The 25,174-nt window shown below is 33.0% G+C and overlaps 1 protein-coding gene across 2 annotated transcripts in view; it reads right to left on the bottom strand.

Annotated features, from left to right (window-relative positions):
* The window catches only part of ADAMTS6 (ADAM metallopeptidase with thrombospondin type 1 motif 6), a 322,872-nt gene that overhangs the window by 284,382 nt on the left and 13,316 nt on the right, over window positions 1-25,174 (bottom strand). For both annotated transcript variants that reach the window (XM_031965568.1, XM_031965571.1), the window contains exons 4-5: window positions 16,597-16,765; window positions 638-855 (exon numbers count right to left, since the gene is read on the bottom strand). In XM_031965568.1, coding sequence (XP_031821428.1) covers window positions 638-855; window positions 16,597-16,765 — 387 coding nt within the window. The remainder of the gene's footprint in view (window positions 1-637; window positions 856-16,596; window positions 16,766-25,174) is intronic.

The following is a 25,174-nucleotide window of genomic DNA, read 5'->3' on the forward strand; positions in this document are numbered from 1 at the left end:
ACAGTTTTAAAGAAAAAGGTAGAATTTTGTAATTTATCACAATTTATTAGAAAGCTAACTAGGAGTATGAAGCAGATCTTAAAAGACATTTCAAAAACTATATTAACTAATTAAACTATCCAACAATATCTTGATGCATTTGCTTTATATAACCCCACTGAAAGAAATTCTTTACTGCAAATTTTTTGCAATGATCTTAAGCTATCTACATATAATTTCAAACATGACCATAATAATAACAGCTGGCACTTTCCTAGAACTTTAAGGTTTGGAAAATGTTTCACAAATAGTGTAAAGACTCAGTCTCAGTTGATGTTCTCTTTAAATCACTGAAACAATTCAATAGAAGCCACACAACTGCAGGGGCACTCTTCTTTCAGAGAACAAAACATTCATTTTCCAACTAGCTCTTTCATGACCAGAAGAAAATAATTTCCTTGAGGACAAGAGCTTTCATTTTTGGCCTTGTATTGATAGTGCCTAGAATATAGTAGAGATTTAGTAATGCATTTTGAAATGAACTGAATCCATGTTAGTCTAATGAAGTGTTTTCTTCCCTTGGAATTTAAAATTCCCACTTTAAATTGTTTAGCCAAAAGAAATTAGAAATAAGGAAACTAAGAGGAATAAAACTTACAATATTCATTACACTCAAAATGTAATGTTCAATATCTTTGCGCCCATGGTAGCCCACCATCATTTTGTCTGCCACGACTAACGTCTCCACAAATCGCTCAGTGCTGACAGATCTCTTCTGTCTGAGATGGCTACTTAAAGTGTCATTAATTGGGAGGGAAGCTGGAAGAGCAGAAGTATCATTCAACCACCAAGGTTTGCTGCTTCTTGGGAGGTCTTCTAGGAATCAAAATAATTAACCACTTCAGATGAGTTCATTAGTTAAAGCCTTTAAAAATACAGCTGTTTTATTGTAGATATGCTTCTCTTAAAACTTCTAAATATATCCAAGTTCTTCAGAGTTAGGGGAGTGGGCTGAGGGATGAGAATAGCATGGAAATAAAACATTCTTGAATGATACTGGGATTTCTCAAAATGCTTGTGTTCTCAAACAAGGAAAATTTTTTGAATTCTTTAAAATCAAAATGCTGTTGCTAATTAAAACTCAGCTAAATCTAAAGAGAATTACTAATTTAAAAGTATTTTCAGATATTATTCCCTTTTGATTGCCCCCAGATAATGAATCTTTTAGAATGATATCAGATGCCTTAAGATCTCAGCTGAGGTGGGAGAGGAGAGAGAGACAAGACATAACAAGATATTTGGGGATCCCATTTAAATTTTATCTTAATGTGAACTTGAAGGTCCATTTAGCTTTTCAGATGATACAACTTTTTTTCTGAAGAGCCACAGCATGATCAGTAGCCCTAATGGCAGTAGACCTATATCTAGTGAATTCTAACTATTATGCTTCACTTGAACCTATTTAATTAGACAAAACTATACAATCATCCACTAGACATTACACTTGGAATATGTTTTTCTCAGACTTACACTGTACAGAGTATGTGCTTATACTAAGCGGGGAAAAAGCTTTACTACCAATTATTTGTTCTCTACAGTCCCAGAGATCAGTATTAAAGGGGAAATATAGCAATACAGAGAAGGGGAAAAAGTTTAATTCTAAATCCAGATTCCTCACTCACTTTACTCAGTTTTCAGTAAATAATGCAAAAACAGATGAGTGGCAGTAATTAACTTTTTCAATTCACCACTGCTTTAAAAAACATTTGCTCCTTTGAGACTACAGGGACCTTTTAGGCAAAATAGAACAATGCTGTTTGCAAATACTTCCTCATCCAAACCCACTTCTATGTGAACTTAGGGAGGTCAGAAGGCCTTTTTCTGCTTCAGTTTTTGTATCTGTACAATGGGACAGGAAATCCATCTCACACCCCACATACTGAAAGATTTTGTAAGGAAAAGTCAAGTTAGCATATATGAAGCATGTTTAGCTCCATGGGGGTGGGAAGGGGGTGGGGAATGTATGGGAGAGAAAAAAATTATGTTCCCTTCACCTTTCTACTTCTAGCTCCATCCATTCCCAATTTAATAAGATTACATGTAATCAACTTAAGACTGTCATATATGGATCATGAAACCCAGTAATCTGAATTTAGGCTCATTACTAGAACATGGGGTTTTCTTACTTTTTTTTCTTCTTTTAAAGGTCTCTAAGGAAGACCTAAATTATTTTATCCCTGTGACAGTCTGGAAGTACTTCCTTGTGTCCAATCCAAATCTTTTCTCTTTAGATACCATTTTTTTTCTTACTCAGTCTTTGGTAAACATAGAAATGATCCTCAGCTTCCTTTAAAAACCCTGGATATGGTTATAGACAACAGTTCAGTCACCTCTTAGCTATCACTGGGCTAAGCAATGACAAATCTTTTTATCTCTCTCCTATAGCTATATATTTATACCTGTTGTTTCATTTTGACTTTTCTTCTCTTACTAGTTTGTAATCTACCTTTCTCATGTGCTTTTTAATGTACTATTAATAATATTAGATATGATATTCTCTTAAGAATTTAAGGCAGAAAGAACTCTGGGAGATGACTAAAAACCATTACACTGAATTCCCAATCCCTACATTTTTGCCCACCTGCATTTTGGATTTCCTTCACAGGCTAATTGTACAATATTTCAAAATCCGATTCTTTTTGTACAGCAAAATAACAGTTTGGTCATGTATACTTATTGTGTATCTAATTTATATTTTAATATACTTAACATCTACTGGTCATCCTGCCATCTGGGGGAAGGGACAAGGGGAAGGAGGGGAAAAACTGGAACAAGAGGTTTGGCAATTGTCAATGCTGTAAAGTTACCCATACATATAGGCTGTAAATAAAAGGCTATTAAATAAATTTTTTTTAAAATTCAAAAAAAAAAAGAATTTAAGGCAGAATACAGTAGAAAAACTACTTCCTACTTTTGATCTATGATTCTGTGACACACACAATTTGAGAAAAGATTGTGAAAATCATTTTATTTAACTCCTTCATTTTACAGAGTAGAAAAATAAAATGACTTGCTCAATATCATACAATTGGTCAGTGGGAGAGCTAAGACTAGGATCTAAATCTCCTAATTCTCAATCCATTTTTTTTTTACCATGCCATGTCAGTTCTTTTAATCCAACTCAATTAAAATTGCTTTTTCTCTCTATAAGAGTATTCATTTTAGTTTATGTTCATTGAAGACCCTCCATACCATGTGGAAGTGCCACAATGGGAACTTCAGTTACCCTTCTTGAATGCAAATTTAATCAGCCTAGTCTAGGGCTATAACTCAACCTCAGTTATATTGTAAACTTTCTAACTGAAGCCAGACTCCTGACTCCTTCCCTCTGACCACTGTCAAACACAGATCAATAGAGCACAATGATAGGCAACATCAGGTTAAAAAAGAAAAGATCACTGGGTCGGGAGTCAGAGAATCTTGGTCCTAATCACAGCTATTACTTTCTGTGGGTATCTCTCTATGCCTCAAGTTAGTCATCTGCAAAATTAAGGAGGAAGACTAGATGAATTTTGATGCCTCTTCAAGCTAGATATTTATGATCCTTTGTCTTTTCCAAACCACATTTCCTAGGAAAGATCCCAGGAAAAAAATACTGAGGACCTTAGATCACTATGGACAGGATACATCTGACCATTATGAATGTTTATCAAAGACTTCATATAACTTTCGCACTGCAATAACTTGCTCTGGTAATATGAATAAGACAAAAGTCCAGATCAAGATTAGATCCCCTGGGTAAAGATGACTCTGCAATAAGAAAGCCACTGGAATCAGATTTTCCCAAAACTCCTGCAATGTTATGAAACACTATTCAAACACATCCTCATCCAATGAAAAATAATGAGAAAAGAAGCAAGAAGAAAAGAATCAGTCAAAACCTTCCCATTCTTAGCACTTTATTTCTCCCTTCTTGGAACTGAAAAATTAGTGCTAAATATTTTAATCTATTATCCAGTAAAGAATTTGTGCAAAGTAAAATATATTGAGACATAAATATAATGAAGCAAAAGAGGTGTTCCTCTTGGAGTTAGAGGACTATAATTTAAATCCTGGCTCTGTCACTTTATCCTCATAACCCTCAGTGAATCACTTCTTTAAGCCTCAATTTCCTTATCTGTAAAATCAGAGGACTGGATTAGATACTCTTTAAGGCCCCTCCTAATTATAAATATAAATGTATAATTATATACCCTAAGTAACAAAATTCCTTCATAACCCAAGATTTTGTTATCAGTTGTCATTATTGACTAGAATGGAAGAAATACAAACTGATAAAATTAAATTAAAAAGTAAATACATTTTTAAAAATTAATGATTAATTCTCAAAAGCAGTTTTTTTATATATGTATGTATATATATAGTGTGTATGTGTTTATATATATATATATATATATATATATATAGTATATATATGAAGCACATGAAGCAAAAACTAGGAGAAATACAAAACTGTGTCCAACATCTAAAATACATTGATGAAAGCAGAAAACAATAGGACCAAGAAAATTTGGCAATGATCAATAAATAATGAACTTGGAGAATAAACTCAAGAAGCAATAGAACAAGCTGCTAATACATATTTAAGACAAAACTAAAGATTTAGAAGACAAAGCAAGAAGTAGACATAGATTAATTAGAAATTTAGAATATACTGAATAAGAAAAAATAAAGCTAAATAATATATTTAAGGAACTAATAGGGGAAATTTTTCCACTTTGAATTAGATTCATCAGTGCTATGCATGTAGAAAGGCACCAAACAAGAAAAAATTTTAACATTGATTCACTAAGACATAGAAGTATAGAATTATAAAAATAAAAAAATTCTAAATCAAAGAAGAAAAATAGCCACAGTAAAGAAATGCAATTTAGAGTAATGTGAAAATTTTCAAAAACAAAAGGAAAACCATCAATGTTGAACAAAAATGGACAAGTCTTTAAAAAAAAAAAACTGGACACCAAAATTACATAGCTTACAAAGATGATCACATTACTTAAAACAGAAAAATTCACTTGAAAAATAAATAAGACTTGGAAAAACTTATTGACAAAAACCTACAATTAAACAATTCCTATAAATAATGGAAGAAGAAATTCAAACTGACTAAACCAGTAAACCTGTATTCTTTTATTTTAGATTTGAAATAACTATAGTTAAGGATAGGGTATACAATTTTTCCAACTATATTAGATATAACTAAACTAAAGTTTGGGATAAAAATATATATTATAATAATTACCAAAAAAAGATACATTCTTTTAAAAAAAAAAGTCAAATTATATTATTAAAACACAGATGAGAAACATTTAAAAAGAAGTAAAAGGGAACAATTAATATCAAAAGCAACATTCCTTTATCTAGATTAGGAAGGGGGTTAAATCTCAGGGAGCTTTAATTAACATAGAACTATAACCCATGTTATTAGTAGTTTCAGTGCTTACTGATGAGTAAAACTATATTCACTCTAAACAATTACTAATGTCAATAAAAGAACAATTGAAAACATATATAACATATATTACTTATAGCAACAAAGATGAATGCTCTGAATTCTTTCAAAAGCACAAAAGTGATAAAATATTTTTTTAAATCTTTAAAAAATAATTTAGAGGAGATAAACAGGAGGAATAAAGAAGGTTCCTTTGTAGGAAGTAGCACTTGAATTGAATCTTAAAGTAGATTAAGGGTTTTAAGTAGCAAGATTTTAAGTATGGGAAACAGCCTGAGTGAAGCCATAGAGAAAAGCCAAATAGAATGTAAATAATTACTACTCAAGTTTAGTTGGTTGTATTGTTGTTTAGGCTTAAGTTCTTAATAAAAAAAAAAAAGTGATTGTCAGTTTTGCAGGAAAAAGACTTAGATCTACATCCACATAACCTATTGAATTCCTGCTGTATAAGAGACATAAATGCATTTTTTCATTTTTTATTATAGCTTTTATTTACAAGCATAAATGCATTTTTAACCATAAAAAATAGCAGAAAAGTGGAATAAAGTACCTTAATTGTATAAAAGGAGAAGAATCTTGTTGGGGTTTGCAAGTCACTAAATAGAAGGAATTAAAATTAGAGAGACAATATATGCCTATTTACACTGAAAGAAAAGTTTTTTTACAACTATACATATATATATATATATATATATATATATAAATAATTGAGTTAAAAATGATAGAATAGAAAAATATTTATAGTAAATATAGCATTAAAAACTTGAAATCTAAAATATATAAGAAACTATTAGTAATCTTCAGTCCACAATGAATAATCAAACACTATAATTATTTTGAAAATGACAGGAACACAGATTGTTAATAATCACTTGAAAAAATCCCCAACTTTACTAATAATTAAAGAGATACAAACTAAATCAACTTTCAAGTACCCACCTCATATTCAACAAATTAGAGAAATAAAGACAATGAAGGTCTGTGTTGTAGAAATGGAAACAGAATATTCCGGCTGAACGCAGTAAAAATTACAAAAATAATCTTACCCTTTTGACTTAACACTTCAATTGAATGGGGTAGGGGAGGTGAAAGAGGGAAATACATTATAATAGTATCATAGTATCATCAGAGCAGATATTTTCCCAACAGCAATATTTGTAAATGCAAAAATCTAGAAACAACCTAAATATCTAATGATAAAAGAATGATTTAATAAACTGGGTTTTATTAGAGTGATGGAATAGTATAATGAAAGACTAAATATAGGGAATTAGTTCAAATCTTATAAAAATAATTCAAAACAGAACAAAGCAAAAGCAGAAGAATGGAGGAAACACTATGACAATTTAAGAGGGAAAGTAAATGAGTATGAATGGACAAAGAAACCTGCCAAAGACTTTTAAAAAATGATACTTAAAGCTTTGAAATGAATTGCTTAATACATATTTATTAAGCATCTACTATTTGCTGGCTACAGGATTTTTTAACAACCAGGTTCTCCTGAAGGAGCTTTCATTCTACTAGAGAAATACAATATATTCATAGAAAAGTAAATGAAATATGCCAAAAAAAAAAAAAAAGTAATTTAGGGGAGAAAAATAGGAGGTTCCCCTTATAGAAAGTATCACTTGAGTTGAACCTTAAAGTAGATTAGGGATTTTGAGCAACAAGATGATATGGGGTAAGATTTCAAGTATGGGAAAGACTGATTGAAATTATATAGAAAAGAGATAGAATGTAAATAACTACTAGGCAAATTTAGTTGCTTGTATTGTTGGCTAGTCTTAAGTTCTTAATAAAGCAATAAAACTTAAAAAAAAAAAAAAAAAAAAAAAGATCAGATCACCAAGTCAAGGCATGACTACCACTAGAAAATATTTCAGTCTAGCTGCCTTCATGGGAAAAAGATGTCATCTGATGAAGATACACATCAAAATTATGCTGCTGTAGTAGTAATTCTCATTCTACTATATATCTGTGTTTCCATCTTTTTTTGGTCCTAATATCTCTGACAGCAATGGTTGCTATTCTTATTTTTTTTCAACTAGCCATTTCTAACAAAAATATTTCTGAGATAGGTATGATTTTCATTGAATGCCTAGAAAAAGGAGTGAAGGACAATATTCAATGGATAGAGCACTAGACCTGGCTCGAATCAGGAAGACCTGAGTTAAAATCCAATCTTAAGAAGTTTACCAGTTGAATTACCTTGGACAAGTCACCTCAGTTTCCTCATCTGTAAAATGTGAATAAAAACATCTACTTCATAAGGCAGTTGTAAGAGAAAAAATAAGATGTTTGCCTTTGCAAACTTTAAACCTTATTTATATGTTAATTTCAATCAAAATCAGCTTTCTTTCTATCTTACCTGCCCCTTTCCCCCATTAAGGAAAATGGGGGGAAAAAGAAAAAAAAACAAAATCCTTATTAAAAACCTATATAAGCAAGCAAAAAATAAAAAATTCCCATGTATCAGTCATGTCAAAAATAAAGGCTCAATCTACACTTTAAGTGCATCCCCTCTGTGTCCAGATTAACTCAGTCTAAGAATTCAGTAGATATTCTTATGGTACAACACATTCCAAACTAATTTCCAGAATAAAAGTGGATTTCACAAGTCAGATCCTCCAAGTGGACACTCCCTGTATAATATTCTTAACAAGCTGTCCTCCAGTTTCCACTTACAGATTCATGAGGCAACTTATTCCATTTCTGGACAACCCTCCCAATAAGGAAGTTTTTCTTAACACTAAATCTAAATCTGTCTCTCTCTAACTTCTACCTATTGCTTCAAGTTCTATCCTCTGGGGCAAAACTAAGCAAATCTAATCCTTCTTGCACATGACAGTCCTTCAAATACTTGAAAACAACCATCACATACATCTGCTCTAAGTATTCTCTTCTTCAAAGCTAAACATTACCAGTTCTTTCAAATAATTACTGAATGGCATGGTTTTTCCAGACTTTCATCATGGGTAGCCCCATCAGTTAGTCTAAAAGCATTTATTAAGTTCTTAATATATATTCCAGGTATACTGAACTAATTTGAGGAATTGAAAAAAAAAAAAAGGACATTCTCTGCCCTCAAGAAGTTCACATTCTAATGGGGTAGACAGCATTCAAAACAAATGTATATACAAAATATAAACCAGTAACTAGCAATGGTAAGGATTTAGGCAGAAAGTGAGATTTGAGCTGAGTCCTGAAGGAAGCTCAGAAGCAGAGGTGAGAAAGAAGAGTGAGCATTACAAATGGAGAGAAGTAAAGTATAAGAAGATTAGAAAGGTGGGAAGGTACCTGGTTATAAAGGGTTTTAAATACCACATAAAAGATTTTATGTTTGTTCCTAAAGGTTCATTGTTATATCAATTGATATCCTTGAAATCATACTACAGTGGCAGCTGCCTACTCTTTTTGAATTTTTTTTTTTTTTTGGTAGCTGCCTATTCTTGAGGAGGCATCTTGATTTAATGGACATACCACTGGATTAAGACTTGATCAATTAGAAGTTCTAGTCTCACCTCTTACACAGATATAGAATCCTGCATTAACACATTCACTTTTCCACAACTGCATTTATTCACCAATGAAATTAAGAGGGATAGGTCACATATATGTGACCTCATTGGTATTGAACTTGAAACGAAATTCAATACAACTCAGACTTAGACTAACCTTAATCTGGAGTTCATGAGACTTGTTCTGTTAATATTTTGTCACTGTATTTTAATATGTGGTTTTCTTTGTAATGTCACACATATTACCTTACATATTGTAAACATTATTCAGAGGTGGGCTCCATAAGTTTCACCAGATATCCAAAGGTTATATTAACTTTGAAAACTCCATATCAATGTTACCTAAATTATATCATATTTTTATTTAGTTTATTTAGTTAAATGCTTCCCAATTACATTTTACTCTGGTTCAGGCTGTCCTCTGGAATCTCAAACTGCATATCTAACATCTTTCCTGAATCACTGAGAGGTTAAATAATAGCTAACATTTATAAAGAAGTTAGTTTGTGCCAGATACTGTGCTAAGCACTTTATAATTATTGTCTCATTTGATGCTCACAACAACCCTTCAAGGTAGGTGTTATTATCTCCATTTTATAGATGAGGAAAGTGAGAGAAGCAGTGGTTAACAGATTTGCTAGTAACTGTGTAGGGCTAAATTTATACTCTGATCTTTTTGATTCCAGGTTCAGTAGGTTTTACCTCCTTTCCTACCTCCTTGCAGATTAATTTTTTCTAAAAGGAACACTTATTGCTCAAAAGACTGCTAGGCTAGGTTTACTGGAGTATATTATCTAAATAATGTAACCAAATGTTATCAATGAAAAGTACATGTTTTTTTTTTTAAAGCTAAAGGTCCTGAAATCTCAGACAATCTTGCAAAGGAACCCAAGAGCAAATGTAATTTAATTGTTTGTTTTCTGCTAATTTGTTTATTTCTACTCCATTAAATTCTCAGGGTTTTGTAAAGATTTTATTCCTTACTTTATATGTTTACTTGGTTATTTGTTTTTGCCAAGAGTTTGTAATAAAAAAATCTTTTTAGATTTAATTTTGAACTGAAAGCCACACAATACAGATCAAGGACATTGATGGTACCTTTGGGTCAGACTAAAACGTCCCTGCACCAAACAAAATGAGAATGTCCTAGCCCAAGCTGGTCCATATTTAAACATATTTTTGAGAATATGGATCAACCAATACATGAATTTATCTGACTTTAGGTTAAGTCCCGCACATTCAACAAGCAGAGTTATCTAACTGAATAAGACATGAATAATGTGTACCATTTATCTTGGGGCAGGACTAAGATCTAAAAACTATTTGGCTATAGAAAGGTGAAAATTCATGTAGTATCTTTGGAGTCTGTAATTGATTTTCAGGCTGTTGTTTTAATGAAAAAAAGGTCTGCATACTAAAGTCTGGGAAAAAGAATTGCTATTTCATGTGATCTTGGTCTGCTAACTTTTCACTTGTCAGGAATTAAACTGTTTTTTGACCTGGAATTTTAGAATCTTGATGTATTTTTTCTTTTACAATAAGAAGTAAGGAATATAGGTTTTAAGGCATAAAATTACTTCACTTACCCTAGCAAATTTTGGGATGGGAATGTGGAACAGAAAATGAAAAATGGAACTTTTAATATGGAATTGAGTGGGAGGAAAACAGGAAGAGAAATGGACAAAGAGTGAGAAAATGTATGCATGGACTACAATTAAAGCCTTATTATTACATCTGAAAAAAAAAAATGACACAAGTTAGTAATGAAACATCCAGACCCTCATTTTAATTATTTTATTTTATCTTTTAGGTTTAAACAATATCTTCTGTTTTTACATCACAGTCAATTGCAGATATACTCTCTCTAACTCAGTAGACTTTCCTCAAAGAATAACAGTTTAGAAAAATCAATCACTAAAGCAATCACTTCACACAGTTATGCAACATTATACATCAATGTCCCCCACCTCTCCAACAAAAGAAAGGAGGCTACTTTTCTATTCATCTCTTTTGCCATAAGGGAGAATGGTATAGTCATTAGAGTACTAGGATTGAAATCAAGAAGACCTGAGTTTGAATCCTATCTCAATCTTGTGTGACCCTAGGCAACCTACTTAACATTTCTCAACCTGTTTTCACATCTACCAAACATGACTACTGTAAGAGTCATATGAAAAATGATACAAGTAATGGGTTTTGCAAACCTTAAAAGGTCACATCAATGTTGGCTGTTATTATTATTATAGACTGATCATTATAATTAAACATTAGGCTTTGTTTTATTATTCAAGTACATTTGTAGGGGCTCTGTATACTTTTTTCTTGATTATGCCCACTTCACACAAATCATGTCATATAAGAAACATGTACATGTTTCTCTGAATCTTTATATTTATAATTTCTTATGGTGTAATAATATTTTATAATATTTGCATACCATAAAAGAGGCATCCCACTTTGTTTCTAGGGTTTGACTACCATAAAAAGAATTATTGTTCATTTTGGAAATCTAAATAGTCTAGACATAATCATTTAAGTTATTTGTTTAATAAATGTTTATTAAGCATTTCCTACATAGTCAAGTTTGAAGTCCCCAAAAATGGTGCCAAAGATGGAAATATGCTGTATCTACAAGATATCTTTGAAAGTTTTTTATCCAGGGCATTGAAGATACTTGAGAATTGTAGGCAGTTCTTACTGCTATGATTTCCAACTTTGGGGAAGTATGACACCTTACCATTGGTTTAATTTCTGTACCCTTCCCATAGCTTCTTGAAAAGTGAATTGTGATGGATAGATACATAGTACATATACATATATGTGCACATTTTCAAATTTAAGTTAATAAGAATTTTTGCAAAAGCCCTTAGAGAAACAGAATTGTAGAACCAGGGTTGAATGTCACTATTAATGAATCAAGTTGAGTGATACCTTAATTCTAATTATATTTTATATGAAGACTAATGGAGTGAATGTGCTATTTGCTCAAAGGAAATAGCTAGAGAAATAGCTTTTCTCTCTCTGCCCTAGCCAGAATCAAGACATACTAGTGAGGCCCTCTCATTCTTTCTGCTACGCCTTGTGTACACCTAAAGGTCTAAGGTCAATAGTGCCCAGTAAGAAGTCTAAAAGAGACCAGACATGGCAAAGTAAGAACACAAAAATAATCACACCCTTTGACCTAATTATTCTATTATTGGAAATATACCATGAAATCACTATTAAAACAAGAAAACAAAAAAAGGTTGTCATAGCAGCATGACATATAATTGCAAAAAAAAAAAAAAAACCCTGAAAACAACCTAAGTTTCAACAGTAAAGGAATAGATAAATAAAGCTATTATATGTTAATATAATGGGAGGATAATGCAATTAAGACCCAAGAGTCTATAAACTATAAAGAGATTTAGAGTGTCCTTTAAATGTGATAGGAAGAAGAAAAAAAAAAAATAGAACCTGAACAATGGAGTTCAATTAACTATAGTCAGATAAGAGAAAAAGTAAATAAGAATAAATGTGCAAAGAATAATGAAGCAACTCAGTAGAAGTGACTAAAAGCTTAAGATACTTAAAGCTTTGAAATTCCAACATTAAAAAAAAAAGTAGGAACAAAGAAGTAAACTGTATCTCTAGAATCCAAATTATACAATAAAGTAATAATCATCAAAACTAGTACTAGCTTTAAAAAAGTATATTAATGCAAACGACTAAGGAAGGGACAATTAAAAATAATTTGACTCAATAAACCAGCAATTAATCAATCCAAGGACAATTACTTTTGAAAGAACTATATTTTTTTGACAAGCACTACTGGAAAACGTATGAAGTGTTTTAGCAGAAATTAAGTTTATATCAACTTCTTATACTGCATAATACAAAAAGATTAAAATGAATAGTTGATCTGAATATTACAAGTTATGTCATTAAAAAAATTAGGTGCCTTCCATAGATATGTCTAAGGAAAAGTTATCTAAAAAAGATCAAAAGCAATTATGAAAGATAAAATATTTCATTTCAATCACATGAAATTGAAAAACTTCTGTATGAACAAAATAAATGCCATGGAGGGGAAGGGGAATCTTTGTATCTAGTATCTCTGTTAAATGTTTGATAACCAAGAGACACAGCAAACTGAAACAAATATATAAATTCAGAAGTATTTCTTCAACAGATAAGAGAATCTAAATATATGAACAGTTATCAAAAGTTATTAAAAATCATAGGAGTGAACTCCCCCAAAGCACTAAAAAAAGAAATACTGCCTGAAATAACCCTGAGGTTTCAGCTCCCACTCAACAAATTGGTTAAGATGACCAAAAAGACGTGGACAGGTGCAAGGGGTGGGGTATAGTCAATTTTGGGAAGTATTGTAAATAGATATTAATTCATTGGTAGTGTAGGTTTGAACTAGTCTAATTACTCTAGAATTATGAGTTAAGCTAAGAAAGTGACTAAAATTCCCATGTTCTTTACTAGAAATATATATGGAGGTCAAACATAGAAATAAAGTTATCATACAGATCAAACTTTTAGGAAATATTAGTATGCTGTAAGAAATATGAACATAAAAAATACAGGAACATGAGAACTTATATGAACTGATGAAAAGTCAAATAAACAGAACTAGGTAAATGCTTATGTATATATGTATCTATTATCATTGCAAATGAAAAGAACAACAAATGAATTCAAATGCTGTAATTTTAGTATCAACTCATTTACAAAGAAGAGGTCAGAAAATTCATGTTCCTCCCTTCTTTGCAGAAGTGAAGTCATGTGAGTGTTGAAAAACATATATACCAGTAGATTTAGTTGAGGTACAGGTTAGTTATATTGAACTGCTCCACTCTCCTTTTTCTCTATTTTATTCTTTGTTATAAGAAATGGCTATCTGGGTATGGTGGTGAAAGGATATACTTGGAAATAAAGATGACATAAAAATAAAAGATAAAATAATTTAAAAAGCTTTCATTCATATGTCAATAGTTTCTTAAAGTTGTGTTAATTGTATTGATGTTATTTTAAAGAAAATATTTAACTAAAAAAAAATTTAAAGGAGCTCCTGGATCACTCTTATGGTTTTCTTTGCTGATTGTCATTGCCTTGTGCCACCTGAACTTCTGGATTTCCCCCATCTTGACCACCCTCCATAACAGCTTTATAGCGTAACCTTATTAATTGTTAATATATAGCCTTTGAGTTCTTATGAGCTTTACAACCTCCAATCTTACCCTATAACCCGCAGATAGTACTACTCCTTCAAGATTATCTGTTTTTATAATAAAATTTCCTTCAAATCGACTACAATGTATAATTTACTCCTTTTGGTAAAAGGTTTTTGAGAAACTAAAGTCATTTAGTTTCCTTTCCAAAAAATGTGAATAAATCAGATCTCTAGGGGTTTTCTGGAGTACCAGAAAAAAAAAAATAGCTTTCTCTTTTATCACTAACTGAATTTGAATATAACTATCCACTGTGACTATGCACATATTCTCAGTACAGTTTCTTCTAGACCAACTATGGTTTTTAATCTACACACTTGTTTGTCCATGAAAGACAGGCATTTCCATGGACAGTAATGCAGGCAGCAGTGGGAGCTGTCCAGCTCAGTGAATTTGGAGGAAGCTGAGGGAAAGGATCCCATAAAAATAAATATAAGCCTGAAATAAGTTGAATGCAGCAAATGGAGTAAACTTCTTACATATGTCAGGTCTTCTGTGCTATCTCAGTATTTAATTGTTACCTTTTCATGGGCCAGATGTCTTCACATATCACCACAGACTCTGTTTTACCTATTGAACCTACTCTTAATATGGACACTGCATTTGGGCACTCCAGTGGGCATTCCATATCCATGACTCTGACTCATTACCCAACTTATATGCATCTAGCTCTTCCCTGAGTGGAAATCTCCTAGTTAAGGGAGATTCATCTATAAACATATAGCTTGAACAAATATTTAACACATTTGAGCCCACTCTATCCCAGAATCTATCCCCATTCCTAGCCCTAGCCAGGAAAAAGTCAGGAGGATAAATATATTTTCCTGTCACCACCAGTACATACTGACACCAGCAGGACCAGATGTGTACCATCTGTTTACACAAAAGTGCCCTACCAACTAAGGCAAAATAAGAAAATGCCAATATCCAACATGACACTGAAGGAACAAGTTATGCTGTTCCTAAATCACCATTATATTAACCTAATTTATTTAAACTGATTTCCTCAAAATCACTTACTGTTTCCTAATGCAAAGTCTACTGAGACAACCCTTTCCCAAATCAAAAAATATAGCTCACAGAAAATCTTCAATGTTTGAAGAACCTTTGACTCAGAGTATATAAGATCCTCTGCTCTCTCTCACTAACTAGAAGTAGGAATACAGTCATGTGCTAGAAAAATTTTAACAATTGGCTGTCCAGAAAAAAAAAAAAAAAAAAAAAAAAATATATATATATATATATATATATATATATATATATATATGCATGACACACTTTGCTTTCTTAAGTCTAGACTAGCCCCTTTCTCCTCAGAACTGAAATCTACTTTTAGGCCTAGCATACAATTCCCACCTGTTTATATTTAGGATCAGATGGTCTTCAAAACCCATAAAAATAAATAGAAGGGAAAACACTCCTAAAGAAGAATTAGACTCACTTCTTTATTTCTGCCACCACAGCCACTGATCTTCTATATGTTTGTTCACCTTGATATTTGGGATCTTCACAATTTAAAACTTGTCTGATTCCCTTCTGCTCTGATCTTGAATACTTGTCTAATCCTTTGGCCCCACCTAGCTGATTTCTCACACCCTACTTGATGTATATGGATGGCCGGAGCACCTCCAGGTTACTCAACACACCCATGTCTCTGCATGGGAATAGATAAAAATCAACTCCTGTGCATTATCAGTGTATTATAAGTATGTCCCAAAACATGAATAAAACAAGACCTTTTCCCAGGTCTATAAAAAAAAATTGATCACTCAAAATTAAAACTCCAATGATTGGCATTATAGAGTTTTTTACACATACTATGAAATTCTTACTAAACATCTTCCATGTATCATCCAAGATGCAAATCTTATGATTTTCAGTTCAAGGTAAAAAGGTCTACTAAGAACAAGGAGATACAAGCACTTTTTAAAAAGGTTCAATATATAACCTACTATGATTCCATATAAATATAATTTTAATTTTGTCTAATTTCCTAAAGAAGTTCTTCTGCACTTTAACAATATGTTGGATACATAAACTGATTTGGGCAGCACTGCCATTTTTACTATATTAATCTAATGCATTAATGACCTGAAATATATATTCAATTAATTAAGTCCTCTTTTATTTTGGTCATCATAATTTTATAGTTGTCCTTATAGCTTTATGTTTTCTTAGATAAGCTAATTCCTAAAACTTCAATCATTTCTCTTGTTGCTACAAAATGATCCACTATGGTGATTATAATCAAAAACTTTGTGAAAAACTAAAAAATAAAGCTATGGTCATTCATCTAATCAATATTAGTCAAATAAAGGAGGAAGGGGTCATTACCTTTGTTCCTAAATGATAAATGCTTGCTTACCTGAAACACCACAATGGGAGTGATCATATAGATGCTTTTGTTGAAGGGTAGACTTTTTGTAAACAACATGAGGATGCCCATTTTCGTAACTAAAGTGTTTAGAATCTTCTGTAGTGTTCCTTAAAGGCTCAATAAAATACTCTTCATCTTCTGTAGCAATAACACCATGCTAAAAGGAAAAGGGAAAACAAAAACACAGGTCCAAACGGTTTCACAAAAAACACTAAAAATGCACACATTACAAGATGTATTTGTACTCTCCTCCCTCTAGAAGTAATTCCAAGAGAAAAGAGAATATATATCATGTGTATTGCTGAGGCAAATCTAATGGAGTTTATTTAGAAATTCTTTACACTAATTTAAATATTCTCTCCCTACCCCTCCAAATCTTCCCCCCCCCCCCCCGCCTTCCATTATTACTCTCATTTGTAGTTATCTCTGACTGAAAGTAGAGTGGATCTCCCTCCTCTAAAGCTCTTACAGTAACACTTAGCTATATAATTCATTTGGCAACTAATGTTGCACTACTTTTCAAATGTATATTACGCTATAGCATTAAATACTCTCAAATTCAAGAATGATAATGCTTTTTCTTATATTCTTTATATGGCACATAGTTTGTGCTTGATAAAATCTTTGTTGTTTTATATTGTAATATGCTTTTTCCACTATTATCTTGAATTTTTAAAAATTCTATACAATTAATCTTCCACTTGTCTATCTTTCACAATAAAGTTCTTTGAAGGCTGATAGATCTTTGAAGATTGAAAGTGCTTTGCAAACCTTTAAGGCATAACATGAATATGGTTATTTCTAAATATTTTATTATTACTAAAACAAAAAACACTCCAGATAATAGGAATTCAAAAATATTTGTTGGTTTTATTATGCTGCACAGAAACAAGATGGGAAAAATGAATGCAGAGAAGGAAAAACTACTATCACTATATAAGGAAGTGATGTTTACCAAAATATACCATATGGGAGGCATGCTCCTAGCATTACAAAGTGATGGGTGGGATGTTCTAATGGAAAAGGAATCAAGATTTACATTCAAATTCTCTCTCACTTACTAGCTGTGTAAACCTGTTCAGGTCATTTAATTATGCACCCTTCACTTTCCTCAATTATAAAGTGAACATTTGACTGTTTTCTACAACCTTTATTTGAAGTCTTACTGCTTAACGGCAAACCTATAAAATACAGATTTCTGAACCACAACGTTCTCCATTGTAAAAATAAATGAATTGGATGGTGTCAAAGATTCTCAATTTAGTATGACTAGAGAATTCAAGAAGATCAACATTATTTTAGTACTCAGAATAAGATCCAATCAGGCTCACACTCAATGTAGGTAGCCCCCTACAGATTTAAAGAGTTCTAAGCAGTTATCTTTATCCCAGGATATCTTCCTCCTAACCTTATTTATCAAATGAAATAATATTAACAAAGCATTTAGCATGGTACCTTGCACACAGTAGACTCTTAACATATGCTGGTTCCTTTTCTCTTCCCATTATGGATCCTTTAGTTTAAGAATTGGGAAGAGAAAGGGTAAAAGAATAGATAGACTTGCAACCTGTATTTCCTAGTAAGGAAAATCCCTTCACAAATATAGATCAGCAATTGTAGTGCAGTTTTTAAGCATCCAAGAGTTGCCTGCAGGCACATAATGGTCAAGTGATTTTCAGTAAGCAAGGCCAATTCTCTATCCCTATTTTATATATGATATAGTAGAAAAACTCAGATTTGAAATCAAAGAACTTGAGCTCTCTACCACCTGCCAGCTAACCTTGAAGAAATCATTTCATTCTCTTTTCCTGAATATTTTCACCTGTACACTGAGGGAGTTTCACTAGACAGTTTAACTTTTTTGCATCAGAGATCCTTTGAGAGTATGGTAAAGTCTATGGACCTATTCTCAGAATTTTTTTAAATGGATAAAATAAGATACACAAGCTTACTGAGGAAAACAATTATATTGAAATAGAAAAAAATTGAAGTTCATGTATCACAGCTTAAGAACCTTTGAATCCCTTATAAGTTCTCTTTTAAATACTCGGGAAGCATGGCACAACATGAAATAGGAAAAGATGCCAAGCAAAAAAATAGAATTGAGATGACCAGAGACACCCAAGGTCCAAGAAAAGCAGGAGATCCAATGTTCATGCAAAGAATCCATAATTTGGAATGTGGAGTGAACAGAACATGATAAGAGTCAGCTAATATACTATCAAGAACAAGCAAGAAACCTGATACCAAGCAAATGAAGAAGATCCCTTATGTGCTTCCTGTCTAGGGCCAGAATGAGTATCCAGATGCAGTTGGACGTGAGTCCACAGGTAGATGGCTATAAGTAAGGAAGTCTCTCTAATGCAGAGGAATAAAGAAGCATGGAGGTTGACAATACATTCCTTCTTATTTTATATTTTAAATGAATAGCAAATTATATGGGATAGATTTGCAGTTTCATGTTCAATTGTCTGTTTTATACTATGTTATAGAAATGCATACTTTATTCCATAAACTAAAAATAAAATATTTATATTATAGCAATGGTATGTTATAGAAATACTTATTTTATTCCATAAATTAAAAATAATTTTTTTTTAAAAGAATGCTTTCACTCTTCCTTGCACTAATCAACATTATTATCATCTTGGCTCAATGTCTTGTTCTGTTTCCTTCTATCAGAAGGATCTCAAATCAGATAAGGAAACAACAGGTTCCTTATCTCTTTTTTCCTCTAAATAATGTCAGCAGGTTTTTTATCATTGATCAAAGTTGCTGATTCTGGTCAATTAAACTAAAGACTTAGAGAATCCATCACTGTTACAAAGTTACAGTGAAACAGTGGCAGATTAAAGTGGCCACTACATTTGCCAGCAACTTCCTTACTTTAACTGGATTACAAGAATGATTACTTAGAAAAGCAATAAAGCCAGCCACTGTTTTTCTCAGTAGCATGACAGAGGGTTTTTAGATGAAAAAGCAGCATCTCTATCTGATATTTGAAAAAGAAAATAGGGGCTGCATCATCCCTACCAAATAGCCCAATGAGGAGATGTTTTGCCTTGTCTTTTGAGTCAATTTTTGAGTCAATAACAGCTACTGTCACTGATAAAATTTATTTAGAATCAAGTGGGGACAATTCATGACTCCAGAAAACTTATAACTGAACATGTCTCCTCCCTCTTGGCAGAGGTTATGGACTAGAGGTGCATAATGAAAGACAGTTCTAGACATGGTCAATATATCAATATTTTTTTTTTGCTTAAATATATTATTTGTTACAAAAAAGAGTCTGTCAGGGGTGGGGGTAAGGAGTAAGTCGGTAATGATAGATACAAAAAACTAACAACAAACTATCTTTAAAATGTATATTAAAATAAAGAAATGTTTTACATGACTTTACATGTATAATGAGTATCATATTGCTTGCCTTTTCAGTAGATGGAGGAGGGGTAGGAAGGAGGGAGAGATCTGGGAACTGAAAATTTTTTAAATGAATGTTGTTTTTTCAAAACTGAATATTAGAAAACAAAAGAAGTCCATTAAGGGAACATAAATAGGGAAATTTTGTCCATACCAGAGGCCTTAAAAAAAACAATTATATACAATCCTCTTTTTGTTTGTTTTTCTCTATAAGCTGAAATGTTCATATTTATTCATGATTAAGTTCATGACACATATATTTAAAAGGAAATGTGTAAAAATACAGTCAGAGAAATAGTTGTCTCCTCATCAATTTTACTATTTCTAAACGACTAATAACATGAGGCTGAACATTGGATAAATAAGGAAAATCAATTCTACTAATGGAATTGGAACAGGAGTAAAGGGAGAGAGAAGAAAAGGAAGGAACTGCTTTATTACCTGTTTCATAACTGTAGGCTCATATATCTCCAAGATTACTTACATGGTGTACAATTCCATTAGAATCACTTTGTAGATTCTCAGTAAACAAAACTCAATGGATGTGAGCAAGAATCTTCATTCTAATCTTTATGAGATTGAACTGGTCCTTTTACAAGGGATTCTGAGGTGATCCTGGAGTCTGGCATCAGTGAGATACTTTTATACCACACTTAAAGTTCTGGTACATAAATATGTGGACCTCATAAGATGCTCTGGTGAAAACGCTGAACAGCGACAGCAAGCTCTGAAGTTCATACTGAGAGCTCTGGCCTTACCCTCTCTCGCAGGAGATGCTAAGAAGACTTTAGGTTCATGGAGGATCAGGATGTGATATTAGCTTTGAGGGACAGGAAGATACATACTTTCAAAATGCAATGTTAATTCCTGGAAGGTTGAAGTTGTCATTTCCAATAAGTACTATTGGCATCAGAATGGGCCCTTTAACAAAGTCAGTGGAATTTGCATGAACCTGCCTAATCTACTGCAACTAAGTGATACAGGAAAGAAAGAGAGAGACAAAGAGAAAGGGGAGAACGAGAGAGACAGATACGGACAAACAGAGACACAGAGAGAAAGAGAGAGAGAGACAGATAGACAAAGAGACACAGAGATAGAGAGAAACAGGACAGAAAGAGATAGAGAGGCAGAGACAGTGAAAGAGAAGTGCATTTTCTCTTTGTATTACTCATGCCTATCATATAGTAAGTACTTACTATATCTTGTTGACTCTAACAGGATCTACATCTCCAGAGCTCAGGAAAAACAGGACATATTTTCTGAGATTAAAGAAGTTGCTAAGTCTCTAAGAACATCTTCATATAAAGAGGCATGTTCCAAATTCTCTGAAGTTACTTCAAGAGGTTCAGATTTCCAGGGCTCAGAAGACTCGAGTGGCAAAATATCCTATCTGTTAGATTTGGAGGGAGGAATTTCAATAGACTTCTAAGGTCTAAATGACCAAGCAAAAGGACATTTCCCAAGCCAGAGCAATACAACTGGAATTGAAGCCCTAGGCTCAGGAATAAGAATCACAGGGTGATTTCCAGGAGTGAGAGCAGACTAGAAAGGCTAAATTGGAGACAAATGTAGTCTCTGAACACTGTCATGACAGATGGTAGATGTCATATCTAAGGAGGAGGGCTAGAATTGAGAAAGCATCATCCTTATGGAGTGATTACTACATGCCAGGAACTGTGCTAACTAGGATACCAAAAAGGGTAAAAACTGAATCTCATTCCTTAATGAACTCACATTGTGATGGATGTGATACAGAGATTATAAGGCAGAGTAAGACAAGTTAATATTCCATATAAATACTTAAAACCTAGGAAAACTGCAGAAGTTAAAGCAATGCCATAAGACAGATGGTCAATGAGCTAGGAAGTCAGCAACCAGTAGCTCCTCATATTTCAAAAGTAAAGTTGATGGAACAGATGAATTTATCAAGAGCAAGCAGGTGATCCTCCTCCTGAGGCACCTCTCAAAGCCCTACTTCCTGATCCATGGGTTCTTTATATGCTTTTCATGTATGTGCCCTTGTTGGTCAGAGTTGGAACTCTTGCTTCTCAAAGTTCGGTTTTACCTCAGCCCATAGTGAGAAGGCAAACAAGTATTCCTGGCTAGAGCCAGGGAAAGCAGAAATGGTGATCCAAGAAACTTTGTATAATCAGGGTACAGGTCTTAAGCAGCTGAGGTGCATAAAGTACTTAGAGGTATGGTCTTCAGGAAGGATGAAGGGCAATGTAGAGTAGAGAACCCGTCAGGAGGACAAGGGTTCATCTCCCAATCTCTGACACATAACGACTGGGTGATCCTTGACAAACTACTTAGTCTCTAAGTATTCTAAGTATCTAAGACTAAAAGATGTCGAAAGGTTTTCAATTTCCATGAACAGACCATACTGTTCTAGCAGGGAGTGAAATCCCAATTCTTTTCCCTGCCTCTAATAATAAGCATGACTTAGTGCTCTGAAATGCCTAAGAAAGATTCTCCTGCTGGATGACCCTTCCACTTCTGCAAGCCATATTACTAAGATCTGGTGAGGCATTCAACAGATGACAGAATTTTTCTTTCTTGAAACAATCTTTTCACAAGGATGCTCTGGCATGACAGGATTTATGGGCATTAATAAGGATGCCAAACTTGGTTGAGAACTGAACATAGTTGCTCCTTATGGTAACTCACATCTTCCATCAAAATGAGAATGTTTACAACAGAGATTTATTTTGGACAAATGTTACTCAAAGCAACAACTCACTGTTTTGAATAGAAATGCAACATCCTAATAAACACTACTTATTTAGGAAGAAATTCATGATAAATGTATACAACATGTCATCTACATAAGAATCTTATCCTCTTAAGGCCAAATCCTACCCAGATATTTAAATCATGATTCTGGCTGATAGTTCATGCCAGAAATTTCTGCAGAAAACAGAAAAAATCTGTCTAACTTCTTCTCTGTTTAAAAATAAACATAGATTCAGAAAGAGGAAAGGAGAAAGATAAGAGAAGAAAGAAGAGAGGAAAGAGTGGGAGAAGTAAGGAGAAAGACAGACAGAGAGGCAGACAGAAAGAGACAAAGAGAGAGGGGGGGAGGGAAGGAGAGAGAGAGGGGGAGAGAGAGAGAGAGAGAGAGAGAGAGAGAGAGAGAGAGAGAGAGAGAGAGAGACAGAGACAGAGAGAGACAGAGAGAGAAGGGAGGGGGGAGAAGGGAAAGAGGGAGAGAGGGGGAGAGAGAGAGAGAGAGAGAGAGAGAGAGAGAGAGAGAGAGAGAGAGAGAGAGAATAAATAAAGCATCCATTCAATGTTGCCAGGCACTAGGGAAATTGGTGACTTCAAAAATATATTGGAAATATATTTGGAATTTGGAGATATACTAGAAATATCTGATATTCCCTACTTGTAGGAAGCAGAATTTGTGGATATGAGCAAATGTGTGATATTAGGCAATTCATTTCCCTTCTCTGAACTTTGATTGCCCTGTTTAAATTCAGTCTCTAAGGTCCCTTTCTATTCAATCCATTCAACTGACAGCATGGTACAAAGGAGAGAGGACTGAACTTAGAGTCATAAAGGCTAGCTTCCCAGCCTACCACTGATACATAATGATTGTGTCACCAAGGGTAAGATATTTAACTTCCCAATGCCCTCAAGCAACTCTCTTGGACCATAGATACCAGATGAATTGTCAGTCTACATGGATGACTAGAGTTTCCAAATCAAGAGTACTCCACAGTGATGAAATCACAACTTCCCACCTTAAAAATCCCATCCATCCCCCAATAACATACCAGGCACTACAGATGCAAAGATAAAAACAATTCCTACCTTCAAGAAACTTACAGTTTACTGGAGAGAACACTCAAGCCCTATCAATCTATAATCATGATTCATTCCAAAAGTCACTAAAATATGCTTGATTGCAAAATTTAGAAGAGAAGATGCTGCATATTTCCTAAAATTTGTATCTCTGTTGAATTTGCTTAACTGAATCATAAACCTTTTTTTTTTAATTGCTGGAGTTGCAATAGATTCAGGTGCCCAATATTTTTGCTATATATTTAAATTTGTCCTTTACCTTTAATTTTTAAATGAGAATTTTATGTCAGAAGTGACATCATTATACTGACATATACATATTTATTTCTGGGGGGGGAGATTTCACATTTCTTTTATTAGTAACATTTATTAGAGCAACCATATGTCATTTTAAAAGCTTGATTCTATTATAGGTTTAAAATTTAACACCAAATGAATCTCTTTGCCTTCTTTTCACCTGATTTTATGTTTTTATGTAAAATCATGCCTTCAGCCTAAATGTTGGATATACCAGACCAAAGATTTGAAAGACAGGAATTAAATTCAGAATAGAATATTAGGATGATTAATTATTTCTTTCCTAGATTGTAAATGATACTTCCTATACTCGGAGTGCATATTTACTTTTTTGAGGGTTAAACTCTAACACCTTCTTAAATTAAAATTCAAGTAGTCAAAAGCCTTATGTATTTTCATTTCCTAGAATCCATTAAGAAGGAAGAGGAAGAAAAGAGAAGCAAACAACCATTTATTAAATGCCTACTACATGCAAGAAGCTTTATAAATATTATCTCATTTGATTTCATTATAAGAAATATTATGTTTCTCAGGTTTTTTTTTTCTTCTTGATCTGATTTTTCTTGTGCAGCAAGATAACTGTATAAATATGTATACATATATTGGATTTAACATATCTTTTAAAATACTTAACATGTATTGGACTACCTGCCATCTAGGGGAGGAGGTGGGAGGAAGAAGGGGAAATTTTGGAGTAGAAGGTTTTGCAAGGGTCACTGTTGAAAAATTACCCATTCATATGTTTTGTAAATAAAAAGCTTTAATAAAAAAAAGAAGAAAAAGAAAAAGTACTATATATTACCATTGTGCCATTTCATAATTCATAGAAGCTTTCTAAATCTCAATTTGCTTATTTATAAAAAGAGGGGAATAGAATAGATACCTCTAAGAACTAAGCTCTCACACAGAAAATCTGACCAAAGGAAAAAGTGATCTTTCTCACCCGAGCCAATTTTCTTTTTATTTGATGAGTGTCTTTCTGACAAAACAAAAACATAGGGATCCCAGAATATCTGACACCCTGAAATCCAGACCAGAAACC

Source organism: Sarcophilus harrisii, chromosome 1, assembly GCF_902635505.1.
Source record: "Sarcophilus harrisii chromosome 1, mSarHar1.11, whole genome shotgun sequence".
Lineage (NCBI taxonomy): Eukaryota > Metazoa > Chordata > Mammalia > Dasyuromorphia > Dasyuridae > Sarcophilus > Sarcophilus harrisii.